Consider the following 14283-nt stretch of genomic DNA (forward strand, 5'->3'; position numbering starts at 1 on the left):
AGTAGTTCTATTCACTACTCATTTCTTGGCGGTATTATAAGACATGCTTAGACTCCAGCATGTTGATTGAGGTGTAATTGCAGCCCTTGAGCTATTTTGGGGCTAGTCTGGCTTCCCTGTAACTCTTTCACACTTGATACTGAAGCAGTAAGCCCAGTGGTTAAGAAAGCATAGGTTTGAAGTCAGTCTTGAGTTCAAGTCCTGGTCTGTTATTTCCCAGTTACATGTACGGGAACAAGTAGTTTAATTTTGATCAGTCTCAATTTCCTCATTTATAAATGGGGTTGATAATACCTTTCTCTCTGGATTGTTTGTGTATGTATTAAAGGAGATATATTCTAAGGGCTGTGCCTGAAACAGTGATTGTAAATAAACAGTAACAGATGTGAATGGAAATGAGGATATGGATAGTAATGATGTCAGCTTGAAATGAAATGGTTCTAAAGGGTACATGTGTACAAAAGACACACTAAAGAATGTCCTACACCACCACTGAAATATAGCATGAAAATTTATTAAATTCTTGTGTGACAAGTTTTTAAGGTGTCCCTGTCTAGCATAGAAATCAAAGTTGACGTCACTTAGGAATAGTGAATTTGACCAAGGACTCCCTGTTATTAATAAAAATCCACGTTACTGCATGACTGTTAAGAGTGAACAGTGTTTTAAATTTAAACATTACATTTTTTCTCATTTATCAAGTATGATTGCTGAATACAAAGTACCCATAATAGGAGATAATTTCTAATGAATACGCCTTTTAAAAAAATCAAATATAAAATGATCAAAACTCCTCCACTTTTTAATAACCTCCTGAGAGAGTTCTCCATTCAAATTTACATACCTAACCAAGATACATTTCTGCCTTTCTGCACATGAGTGGTGGGGGACTTAGCCTGGGAAGGGACAGAGAGAAGTATGTTCAAGTGATACATATAAAAGTTATGTTCTATCAGAGTGTACTTGTCCTCAATTCCAAACATTCCCAGACTTGTGAAAATAAAATGGACTAAACTAGGCCACTAAATTGTCTTTAAATGTTTGCATTGATTTTACCCATTTACTCCTATTCACATCTCAGCTGGAAGCAGGAGGACCATGTTACTGGGATATCTTGGTTGCTTAAATTAACAGAGCACCATTGCTTGAGACCTCAAATGCAATGACTTCCAATGACACACAGTTACAGAAATGGTCCCAACTATCCCAATATTGTGTTCACCTTAACTTATTCTCCATAATTGATAATGACAAGCAGAATTCAGTGTACAGTTTGGAATCTTAAAGGTAGGATCATCTGAAGATGAGGGGACGTCAGTCTGTGTGAGAGATCTATTTGGTCTGTGTTCTTAAACTTCTTGAAACTCACCTGCTGCATATTGACTCCTCCTGAGGTGTAAACCAGGTAGCCATGGAGACCTTAGATCTTGCGTTTGTTTTGTCATTGGCAATCTTGTATTTTCAAAGAAAAACTTTGTTTTCTAGCACTTGTATTAGTAATTGCATCATAAAATATTTTATTTGTCTACTGATTTGCTTGTGGTCACCCAGGTCCAGAGACACGCAAACAGGAAGGTAGACAAGATATCTGCCTGCCTTTAGGCGCTGTGAATGCGATTTTCTCTCCGCTCCACCCCGCTCTCCCCACCCCCAACACGCACAAATTCATGCAGCCTGCTAATGAACATTTCCTCAGTGCTCACCCAGCTCTCGCTAGGGTGCTCAGTGGTGTCATTTACAACATATTGAAAAATGAAAATGATATGGGGGTTGGCAGAGGGGGGTGTGATGTAGGTCTGAAAGGGAAAATACATTCCCTGGCCGGGGATTTCTTAAACATTTACAGCTGATGAAGTAGTTGTGTGGAGGCTGGGGAATTTCCCCGCCTTACCCCCTCTGCTCAGGCTGAGGCCGAGCTGGGCTCAGCGAGCGGCCGAGACGCGCAGGCTTTGGGATTTACCTCTTCAGCCACTGGGAGGCCCTCTGCGATCCCCTTTCCCCGGTGCCTGGCTGCAATTACTCACTCGTGCAGTGGCACCAGCCTTCCACCAGGGAGCCCCGGATACGCTCTCCCGCCCGCCCCTCCGCCCCCCTCCGTCCCCCCATCTGCAGCTTGCTGGCTCTCTCTTTCTCCCTCTCTGTCTCACTCTCTTTCTCTCCCTCTCCTATCGGAGCACAATGAAAGCCTGTGTATCGCCGTGACTCCGGGCAGTGGAGCCAGTGTCAGCAAAGCGGCTAACAACAGACGGGAAAGAGAAAGGAAAATACAAGCTACTTTTCCCCCCCATCTATAAAGCGGAGCAATACGAGAGAGAGAACCACATTGCTTATTGCGAGTCCAGACCCTCAGATCCACTGGCCGGGATGGAATGTACAAAAGTGGACAGAAAAGTGGCTGGACATGACTCGGTGCAATTTGCTGGAAGTTTGTAAGTTTGACCATCGTTTGTAAATTACTCTCGGAAGAGTTTGTCTCTCTTGATACTGTATTAGAATAGAGCCGGGGTGAGGAATAGAAACGTAAGCGGGAAAGAAAAAAAAATGTGTTGAAGGATCTCAGTGGCTAGCGACTCTTCAGACTGCTTTCATTTAAGGCTAGGAAACCTTAGAGGGAGTGAGGATTTTACCGGTGATTGGATTAGCTGGAGAGAAAAGCATGGTCCAAAAGTCCAATTACTGACATTGTTAACAATTGAAAAGCCGTCTCCCTCTTTTGGGAGAAGACACCCTACTGTCCCCCCAAAGAGGATAAAACACCGGAGCGAAGGGAAAGGGAAGAGAAATTAAAAGCCAAAAGACGGTCTCTTGATTTTTGTATGTTTTGAACATTGACTTCAAAAATCTTCTGAAACAGCACTTTTTTGTAACCTGAGGAAAAGTAAAGGCTGCGGCTTACATAGACCATGGCAGAAATGCGTTTCTCTGCAGAAACATCCCCATAAAGAATTTTCTGAAACAACTAGGTGAGGGGGAGTCCAGCCCCCTATTAATACCTCTCTCAGTTCCCTTCGCTGTCTCTGTCTCTGGCTTGACAATCCCTGAGTTCTTGCTGTAACCCCAGACTGTGTGGTGACAGAGTACCTGGTGGCCGCTGTCAGCTTGGCGCGGGGGTAACCCCGCCAAACTCTGTCCACCTTCTCCAGCGCTGTCAAATGCAATTAGAGTAAGTTGATCAGGGCTCCTTTCCAACTTATCCTTTGCGATTGGTTTCTGTTCTTGCTCCTCATCCTCTTTTGACTGAGCTCCTCCCCCACACCTTCGCCACTGCTCCCCCCAACCTCTGAAGACCTCTATTCATGTGGCCCTGAACACTGAGCTCACATTGTCCAAAACAGCCTGCAATAGCCAGCAGTAGCCTCCTTCCATCTCACCATCCCAAAGGCAGCAATCATTGTGTCCACGAAGATGGGGGACACAGCGCCCCCGCAGGCCCCCACAGGAGGGCTAGGGGGGGCCCCTGGGGCGGGGCTCCTTGGAGGGGGCTCAGTCCCCCCAAGAGTGCACAGTGCTATTGTGGAGCGCCTCCGGGCTCGGATCGCCGTCTGCCGCCAGCACCACCTGAGCTGTGAAGGACGCTATGAACGTGGTCGAGCTGAGAGCTCAGACCGGGAAAGAGAGAGCACCTTGCAGCTCCTGAGCCTCGTCCAGCATGGCCAGGGGGCAAGGAAGACTGGCAAGCACACCAAGGCCACTGCAGCTGCTGCCACCACGACAGCTCCTCCGCCGCCCCCTGCTGCGCCTCCTACAGCCTCCCAAGCATCGGCGACAGCAGCCCCACCGCCCCCACCAGACTATCACCATCACCACCAGCAGCACCTGCTGAACAGTAGCAATAATGGTGGCGGTGGTGGGATCGATGGGGAGCAGCAACCACCAGCTTCAACCCCCGGGGACCAGAGGAACTCAGCCCTGATTGCGGTAAGGCACCTGGTTTTCTCATGATTCTGGCTGTGGCCGTGTGGCCTTTTGTGAGGGTAGAGCTTGCCTCGCCTGATGTGGAGTGGACAGCAGTGCAAAGGGCCGAGGTGTCACCTGACTGCCTCAAAGGCCATTGGGTGTGCTGTTTGTGTGGTTTATCCTCTTACTCATCAAGTTCTGCTGGTGCTCATTCAGGGGTTTTCCTCCACCTGTAGGTTATTCCTTAAGTGGCAAGAAGCCTGAGTTTTCCAGAGGCTCTCTGAGGGCCACAGCTTGTGGAAGAGGTGGCTACCATCTGGCAAGATCTGAGCTGCTGAGGAAGGCCAGGTCTCAGGGATACTACTGCTTTGGCTAGCCTGCTCTAATTAGGCCCAACAAGCCGTTCTTCAGCCTGCAAACATTTATCAGTCGAACTGACCTTTATCAAAGCCTTTTCCTTCTTGTCCCATTTCCCCTCCTGCCTTTGAAGTCGCCCCTTCTCTTTGGGTTAAAAGAACCCGAGTGCTGATCTGCAACACAGAGTTCCCTGAGTGTCCCCGCAGTAAAAACAAAATTTGGAGGGAAATATCCCAGGCTGGTGAGGGAATATTTTTAGAGGCCTACTTCCTGATTTTCTCTGGCCTCCCCTGTCCTCTCTCCCATGTAGCTCCCTTTCCTCGACGCCACAGTCAGGCAGTGGCGAAGCACAGCATTCATTAAAGTGGGCAGGCACAAAGGGGCTCATGACAAGCTATCATCCTGGGAAGTGCCTTGTCTTCAGCCACTTCTGGTGACAGGACATCAAACCTGAAAGTTCTGATTAAGTTCCTGCCTGGAAGTTCTTTCTCACAGCCACAGACACACCCCATCCCGGAGGGGGTAGCCCTTGACTCATTGGTTCTTGACGCCAGTCCTGGTCAGGTGACTGCCTGCCATGTGCCGTCTCCCCCGCCCCCCCCCCCCCAAGCCGCAGGACCAGTGGCCTCTGGGGAGAAGGTGGAGCCCTGCCCTGCAGCCCGGCAGCCCTGCCGGCTTCCTCCATCTCTGAGCTCTGCGGGGCTCCTGGAGTCCTGTGCCTGCTCACAGCCCAGCTCCACTTTGCCCAAGTCAGCCCTAATGAACATCAGCCGCAGGAAATAGCCCGGCAAGCTGAAAAGTACTCAAAAAGCCCAAAGCAAGGAGCACTCTGCATCAAACTTCTCCAAAGGAGTTTGAAAAGCAGCTTTAGGGGGAGGCCACCCTGCAGACTGGCCCATAGGATGTTTCTTTGTGGCCTCGGTCTGTGGCGATGATGTTTCCAGAAACTCTGGGGACTAGGAGGGTGCTCTCCCCGCCACACACACACTTTTTGCTTGGGATGCCTAGAACTGCAACTTCCTGGCGCCGACTCCAGATGAAAAATAACTGCTAACAGTTACGCTGCCCAGTGTTTGCTGTTTTGTCCTTGAGTAAAATTGGTTTGTGGGGGTTACATTAGAGCTTCAAGGACTCATTTCCTCTCCCTGCCACCTGCTCTATCCCCAGCTCTCCCTGAAATTCCCTCTGAGAGCAAAGAGAGTTTGTTTTGTGCAGGAAAGATGCAGAGGTGAAGGGGGGTGGGGGGCAAGGAATCGCTCGAACGGCTGGAAGAATGAGGTTTGTATGCGTGTGTGTGTCACCGGCGTCTGCAGCCAAAAGAATCTAAATGCCTTGATTGTCCCCAGTAAATTTATAATCTGTCTGCAAGTCTCCCAATAATGCAGCTTTGTGTGCTTCCCAGTCTCCCGGTAAGTGTTTCTGGGGATGATACAGGGAAGGAGGCGCCCAGCCCTTCTCTGTGGAGAAGCCTGGTGCCAAGACTGGAGGTGCTCTTCACTTCCCAGCCCCTGCGAGGAGGGGGCGTCTGCCCGTGGCCTTGTTCTTTTGGCTTTTGCTTTTCCCCAACTTGAAAGTAATTTGAGGTTGCCTTTTTTTTTACTTAGGGGTTTGGGGATTGGAAATGAAACCAACTTCAGCGGTTATTGTAACTTGGCGATTAGCAATATCCACGCTGGGAGGAAGTGAGAGAACAGTGTCTGGCCTTTCCCGACTGGAGGCTTTACCGCTGCAGGAGCCAGAGGTGGCTGCTGTACCACTGCTGGTCTAAGAGGGGATCTGTTCTCTCTCCTCACCACCAGCCATCGCCTAAAACAGTCCCTCGGGGGGCCGCCGTCTCTTAGTGCAGGGTGACGAGAGGGCATGCCTGAGTTAGGGGTGAAGAGAGCAGTTCATTTCTAATAGTTGTTTTTCACTGAAAACGTGACGTTGCAAGGGGTGATCCACCGCCCCCCTTTTGGTTATTGGAAATTCCCTTTTCCATTTTAGCTTCTAAATTTGGTGCTTTGTTACTCAGCATGGCACTCAGAGATGGTGATGCAAGTACTGTATTCACCTGATAACATTGTGTGCGAAGGGAGGCCTGGGCATTGGGGAGTGATTCACCAAGCCCATTAGACCTGCAGGTCTCACTTCACTCGGACTCCTCTGATTTTCCAAAACACTATTAATTTCAAGCGGCCTTTTGCGCAGAATGAGTGTCGGAGCTCGTTCTCAATTGTATTGCTGCTGTGTCCATAGCCAGATTTATTTCTGTCTGGGTGTGTTGAGTGTATCACTTTAATAGTTAATTCCTATGCCATAAGTGGCCATAAACATCCTTTGGAGAAAGGCAGAGAATATTGATCATCTCAAATCAAATATGCACGGCGCCCTCACAGGAAAGCCCTGCATCCTGCCTACCTGCCAGCACAATGCCTGGTATGTAGTCGGTGATATTCGAAAGGGGGTGAAAGGGCAACTTCTGTTCCATGGGATAGTGCTGACTTCGAGGGGTGTTATACTGCAAGAAATATACAATGTCCGAGTTTTTTCAATAGTCTAAGATGCAAGAACAATGCAAGAATAACCTCCAAGCCAATTCTAATTCTGTCCACATTGAGAGCCGAATTCTGCAGCCCTTACTCAGCCAGTTTCTTCATTTAGCTCAAGTACAAGTTCAGGGGAAGCCCCACTGCTGCAGGCACTGCGGGAACAGGGCCTTTCAGAGGGCCCGTGCTGTAGGGCTTTGAACAGCTCTGCATTTCTAACCACTTGGAGCAGGCTTTAGGCACTAAATCATTTTCTGGTGAAGTTATGTTTGAATCTCTGAATGAACTGTAAAACTGAATAATTTCTGGTCCATGGAACAGTACGGTTTAGAGCTTCCGTGGTGCATTATTAATCTTTCCCTTTTGCCTGAGACAAGCTCCTTTTCTGTTGCATTCACTGTTGCTAGGATGGATAGATAAGTGGTTCCAAGTCATCTTTGGCTTTAGAGATTATCTTTTCTCTAATGTAGTGTGGAGGAAAGAAAGCAGATCAGACAAGGAGTCTGCATCCTCGGTTCTGTGCCTGCTTGATCACTACCAGCTGGGTGACCTAGGACAAGTTACTTAGCAGTCATCTGTAAAACAGAAAGAACAAGGACGCTGCCCTGGCTTGTCAAAGGAAGCACATGAATGTGTGTTTCCGAACAGGCTTTGGAAAAAATAAAGCACTGCAGAAATGCCAGGCATCATTACTAGTATTCCTAATAATAAACTACTAAACAACCAATCATAATGCCAGTTTTTCCGGGGATTAAAATTATACTTAAGCTTTCCGTTGTCTGTTTGAAATGGTGAAATAGCTTTTATTGTAAATAGAGGGATTGGTGTTTCAGACTCCGTGCTGTCAAGACAAGACTGAGATATCAATGTATTTAAGTGTTCCTGAAGGTCCCAGAAAATCCTAGCTAACATGGGCGGTGCGTGACGTGTTGAGTGTCTCAGAATGCAGGTCTTCCACAGGCCCCCGCGTGGAGCTGAGCAGCTTTGGGAAGGTGTGTCCACTGGTGTGTCCACGGAATATTAGAAAAGTCGTTTGCACAAACGGCATGGGAAAGTTAAATATTTTGTCAACAATAGTCTAAAATGTTAATTGTTAGCTTAAGAAAGTCAAACAAGTTAAATCATTGCCAGAGTTCCCTGGTTATTTTTAACTGATAATAATCAAGTTTCCAATTGACAACTCAAAATTTGAAAGCTGTAAATAGGGGGCTGAGAACAGACCCAGTTTATTGGCCAGATGTCAGTTTCTATAGCTGTCTATGTGATAAATGTCCTCCCCAGGACAGTGATAGGAGTGTTTACATTATTTATATATGCAGCCATCATTTCCTTAAGAACTGACCTATTTTTGTTCTGTTTTCCAGAACAGAATAATAAAGAGAGAGTTCTTATCTCTCCAGGACTTTCCTACTACTTCTTTCAAGTAAATACAGTTATGAGATCTCACAAAGGCAAAAGAGTTCAAGTGGAAAGAGTATTTGGTACAATGCTTTATCAACAATTGACAGAAAGCTCACTTTGACACTAAGTGACATTTTATGCCAACCAAGATGTCTTGCTTGTTTAGATCAGTGTTTACCTGCAGAAGTCATCTGCTTTTTTGTCATTGCTAGGTGACATTCATCCCATTTTTCTAAGCATTAAAGTTTAACACTGTATGGTTTCTCTATGCCTGTACATCTTTTGGAAATACCAAGACAATCATGGGTTTCCAAATGTTCTTAGGCATAACAATTAAATATGACTAAACAAGTGGCCATGGTTAGCTGTTTTGTTTTTATTGATGTTATGTGTATTTATCACTGCAACTTAATCTCAAAGCCTAGAAAGAAATTTGGAAAAAAATCCATCCTTGCTCTACATGGCAGCTAAACCATCCTGTGTGGATTCTACTACTTCCTTATTCTTTAATCTACCCCCTAATATATGTTCATCGGCAGGGTCATGTGTAAGGAAAACAATTTTAAATTCTTTCTTCTACATTTTTATGCTAAGCTCCCTCACACTCTAACAGGCTCTGTTGGAAAATAGAAATACAGCTAAAGACGTAGTCCCTACTTACTTACAGTCTAGTAGGCTAATCAAGACCATGTTGATAAAGTAATAGCAAAAGTACTAATTAGATAGAATGGACCAAAACTGATATAGAAAATCAGACAGGGAGGGGAATAAATATTTATTGAGCCCTAGAATGTACAAGGCACTTCCATTACATATTTTATGTAATGCCTTACCAAAACAAAACAAAACAAACAAACAAAAATAGGCGAATAAGCAACATTTAGCCTATTTTACAAATAAGTAAATGGAGGCTTAGAGATATATAGTTAATGAAAGAACTTAACACATAGATGTCAAAGATCAAGTGTGTTCAGATCCCTTTTTCACTCCTACTAGCAATATGAACTTGAGAAAATAATTTTATTTTTTTTTGAGTGTCAGCATCTTCATTTGTAAAATAAAGCTCATATTCTTTAGCAAAACAGTCAGCATGGTGCCTGACACATAGGTGCCCAAAGCATTAGTACTGTTAGTCAGTAGGAGAGAGATTCAAATCCAGGCCAGGGGAGAGCTTTATGGAGAATGTGGGTTCCAGCAGAGCCTGTGGGGCAGGAGAGAGTGTGGACATGTGGAATGGGGTAGCTGAGTGTGGATGGCCATGAACGTTAGTAGGTGTCTGGGGACTCAGACTGAAGCCTGACCACCGTGTGGTTGGGTTTGAGTAGTGCGGAGTCAGGTGCGGTGGATCCTCTTCTGGGAGGGTTGGGAGCTCCGGCAAGATGCTCAGAAGCCTTGGAAAATGGTAGAGCAAGGATGACTCAGAGGAGTCAGCATCTATGAAGCAATAATAATCTTTCATATACTTGAAGACAAGCATTACATTTCCCCTCCAGCAGACTCTTCTCATAGCACATTGCCTAAGTGTTCTGTATTACCTATCTTCAGGTCCCTTGAGCTGCTTAATGCCTTGCTATTTACACACTTCTCCCATTCACAGTGAGTTATATACAGCATGACATGGCCTTTGGCATCAAAAGGAGATAGTTTTAAAAGCATACTAGCTAGACACAAAAGAGAAACTAAAAGAAGCAGAACCAACTCCACCTCTCAGGCCTTCCACTGCAAATAAGAGTTGCCCTGTGGGTAAAAGGGTATTCTCTTGATGAGAATACCCTTGATGTGTAAACTGATCTTTCCAACAAATGAGTCTGCTGGTTTACAAACTTGGTAAAGGTGTTTTCATAAAAATAAAAAATGTGAGCAGAAATTTATGAAATGCTGCAAGTCCCGTAAGTCTTTGAGATTTGCTTACTTTCTGGCTTTTTTTCTAATGCGGATGTGTTACAGATCTTTTACTTGCCCCAAAGTTTACTGGAATACCAGGTTCCCTATTTGGTCCACAGGGCACAGGGAAGGTACCATATGGAATAGATGGTAGAGGAGAAAAGCCGAAGCTCCTTCGGCCCTGATTCAAGGCATGATGCTAGGATGCTGACCATAGCTAGTGGGCCATCTACCCATGGCTGCCAGCTTCCACCCTTTCCTACACAATCTAAGGAAGAGATGGGAAAGAATAGAAGCTGTTTTACTTCCTTAGAGAGGGGATGAAGAGAGAAGTTCACGTTTACTCTACAAGGGTTGGAGAAGGCTACAGTCAGGCCCTATCACAACCAATTGCAAAGGAATGGCTATGAAAACGGGCAAACAACAGAATTTACATGCACCGAGCTCTTCGTGGGTCTCAATGGCTTTAGCAAAGGTTCTGACATTTCATATCAAGATTGTGGATATGGATGCTTATGAAGTTTGGAGAAATTTCCCATTAATTCAATAAAGGATTACGTAATGTGTAGCTATTCAACGCCATGAGAATTAATGTATCCGTGATGAGCAATCTGATGCAGCTTTTGCCCTCTTAGTGTTTACAGTCTAAAAAGAGAGTGGGTGGGGCTGGAATAGATGTGTTCAAGTTGGCTGTTTAAGGAGGTAAGGTGGCATAGCAGTTAAGAGCCTGGGGTCAGGGGGGAGTTCTACCACTTAATAGCTATGTCTTCTTGGTTAGTTAGCTGACCTCACCTGCTTCCATTTCCTCGCCTGTAAAATGGAATAATAGTAATAGAACTAACTCTTTCGGGTCATTGAGCAAATGAGGTAACTGCCTGCCACCTAGTAAGGCTCAGTAAAATTTAGCTATTGTCATTATTAATCTGAGACGTGACATACTCAAGTTAGAGTCATCATTTTTCCAGCCCTGGATTCTATCTCCAGAAAGTATCAGAAATACTTCATAGAAGGATGTGGCTTTTCTCTTTAATATTTACTTAAAATGGTTAGTGAGAAATGACGTAGTATCCAGTTTCCCTAAATAGTTTAATACGGAGATGCCATCGGGGCGAGATTTACTTTCCTGAAACAGGTTAAATAGTGTCCTTCTTGAGAAGAGGAACAATTAATATTTCTTCGATTCCTGGGATTCTAGGAGTTCTCATCCAGAATTTGACTAGAGTGAGTGTTTATTTGACTTTTCACTTCTAAAATAGAGGCCGGGTTTCCATTCATTTGCCCAAGGAGTGTGGCATGTGGGCTTTGTGGGTAAATGAGAAATTTAAACCGTCTATTGAGAGTTTGGAATCATTAGAACTGAATAGCCCAAATTTACCATTTAACTGAATTATTAATTCAGACTGATGAATAATTCTTAAGCGAATCTGGTCACAGAATCACAAAGAGTTAGAAGTTCCCTGCTGTGGAGATTTAAATTTATGCTCTTGAAAGCCAGATCCCTGGCTCAAGTCGCTAAGGAATCAATTAGCTCACTGCAGCTAACGGCAAGGAGCAGGCAACAAGAGTCTGCCTCCTCCCCGGAGCACGCTGAACATTTTCCACCTCCCTGTGGTTCCTAGCTTGGAGTCCCACCTTTGCTTAGTACCTCCTCAAGTGTGACTTTCCATAGGAAACATGAGGAAAATTTGCCAAGGCTTCCAAGCAAGTTTTAGTGACGATAACTCTTAACCAAAAGCACAGTGTTCCTATGAAGAAGTGACAGAATTACAGTAGGAATCATCTTGTTGGGTGGGTGATGGTTGGGCAAGGATGGATGTATTGGTTCTGCCTCAGAGCAAAGAATATAGTCAGAATTGTTTTCTTTGTTTATTTCCTCTCACTTAAACTTACATCCCCTTCTTCTCTGGAGGGACAATATTCTTAGAGAAGTGGAGTCAAGCTCATGCGGGGTTTGTTTGTTTGTTTATTTTTATTTGTTTTTTTGTTTTTTTTGTATTGTTTTTACCATGTTCCTGCTTCCTGAGTCATTCTGACAGGTTCATACATCAATATGAAACCATCAACACTGTCATTTAAAAAATTATCTTTTGCCAGAAGTGTGGCTGAGTTATATCTGTGGATCTTTTCTAGCTCACAAATAATTTGCACCCACATAAAGCCCAACATCTGGAATTCTTCATTGTACAACACACTTCTTTTCAGGTCATTGTGACAGATTTGAATAGAAAGTTAATTACATGTTTGAAGGGTTTGTTTTGTTTTGAGAAATGTACTTAAGGCAAAAGTGTGCTGCAACTGCTAATAACTTACCAGGAGTCTGCAGGACACGCAGTGCAATCTCTTAGAATCATGGTCACCAGGGTGCAAACAAGTGGCTTCACTGAGTACAATTTGTACGGACTGTGTCTTTGGAATGATGATTGTCATTCGTATGTGTGCGTTGCTCATTTCTGGGGGTCTCTGAAGTCTGAATTATGTGAAAACAAAAACATTCTCTGGCTAAGAAGCTGGAGAAGCAAAGTTTGTTGTTGTTGTTCGCTTAAGTGGACCGATATTTGCTTAACCTGCTGAGGCTTGTGCGTTTGATTGCCACACTGCATCGTGTAATTTCAGACGGCAGAAAGTGGGTGCTAGCGGTTTATCCCATTTGGTTGTTTCACAGAAATGTTTAAAAAAAGTGCAATGTCCAGATGTGAGGATAAATAGGAAAGAGCCGCCGTCCTCTGCGCAGAAACAGCTGGCAGAGGCTGTAGTTCGGTCAGGATTCCACCCAAGTCCTGTAACCATTGCACCAAGGAGAGCTGCCTTCTCTCACTTAGATTCTTTGCATGTGAATCTGTTTGCAGGCTCACTACTCCTGGAGAGAGATTCTGAGCTGTCTTTGTGCTAAATTAAACATTAGTTTCTCCTTGGGAACCTGATCTTCCATAGGCTAGGCAACAATATCTTTCTGAGAGAGCTTCCAACGACGCATCTCCCTCAGGAGGAGACCCGCTCAGGAGCCTCTTCACCTCTGTCTGCTTAGCTGGTGCGAGTGTGTGTTGCATGGGAACAGTTTTGTCTAACCAGGTTTAGAAGCCCTGGATGTAATGTTGGAGGACCTGTGACCACTTAGCATAGAATATGTGGAGATGGTCAGAGCAGCACCCAGGTCGTGGAAGAGTTCAGCCCCCATGGGCAAGAATGTCCTTTGCTCACTGCCTCCCAAGTTCTGCACTTGCAGCAACAAAAGGGAGAGTGTTGCGAAAGAGAAGCCATCTAACTTCTAGACTGTTTTCTTCTCCATCCTGCCCATCCCCCAGGACGCTAGTTCATATTGATCTAAAAATAAGACTCTCTTCTATCAATTGATAGAGTTGCATGAGCCCTTAGAGAGAAAGCAGACTGATCCCTTTCTCATCGATGCACATATTACAGCCCATTTGAGAGAAAATGCTCCAAGATCCCCCTGTAGAGATAGATCTAGAACTCAAGTTTTCTGACAACTATTCCAGGTTATAAAACACAGTCCTTTTATTAAGAACATTTTATAAACCTATAAAAAGAACATTAAGGGCAAGTTGGGATTTTTATTACAGTTTTGCTAGTAGAAAGAGCATGAAGTTTAAAGTCTATGGTAGATTGTTTTTAAATGATCACGATGTTTTATTCCATCCATTTGTAATGTGACTTTACCACTCCTCCCAGCAAAAGGTGGATGTTATTTCCCCCCTTAAATCTTAAGTGGCCTCTTGATTTGTTTTAACCAAGAATATGTGACAGAAATGACATTGTGCTACTTCTGAGGATGGGCTTTAAGACGCTCTCTTGGACAAAAGGTGTTAAGAGGATAAATCATATGTTAAAAGTGTTCATACCACAAATAACAATAGCAGGAGAAAACTCTGGGAAGCAGTGGATATGTGGATGGTCTTGATGGTGGTGATGGTTTCACAGGTGCATACTTTTCCCCAAACTTATAGAATTCATGTGTTAAATATGTACAGCTCTTTATATGTCAATTATATCCCAATAAAGTGATTTTAGAAAAAAACAAGCCCTCTTAGCACACTGACACCACCATGCAAGGAAGCTGGTCCAGCGAACTGGAGGGTGAGCACCCACATGCCGAACTCAGGTGCCCCGCCTCTAACCAGTACCGACTGCCAATACTAGAGCGAGGCCGTCTTAAACTAGCCAGTCCTCCAACTCAGTGCAGCCATAGCAGTGAGTGAGC

At 44.7% G+C, this 14283-nt stretch overlaps 1 protein-coding gene across 1 annotated transcript in view; it reads left to right on the forward strand.

The window, feature by feature from the left end:
- The first annotated feature begins 2107 nt into the window (after positions 1-2107).
- The window catches only part of MAML2 (mastermind like transcriptional coactivator 2), a 338523-nt gene continuing 326347 nt past the window's right edge, over positions 2108-14283 (forward strand). The window contains exon 1 of the mRNA XM_036259314.1: positions 2108-3918. Within this exon, the coding sequence (XP_036115207.1) occupies positions 3406-3918 (513 nt within the window). The 5' untranslated portion in view covers positions 2108-3405. The remainder of the gene's footprint in view (positions 3919-14283) is intronic.

Source organism: Molossus molossus, unplaced genomic scaffold (genome assembly GCF_014108415.1).
Source record: "Molossus molossus isolate mMolMol1 unplaced genomic scaffold, mMolMol1.p scaffold_m16_p_13, whole genome shotgun sequence".
In the NCBI taxonomy this organism is placed as follows: domain Eukaryota; kingdom Metazoa; phylum Chordata; class Mammalia; order Chiroptera; family Molossidae; genus Molossus; species Molossus molossus.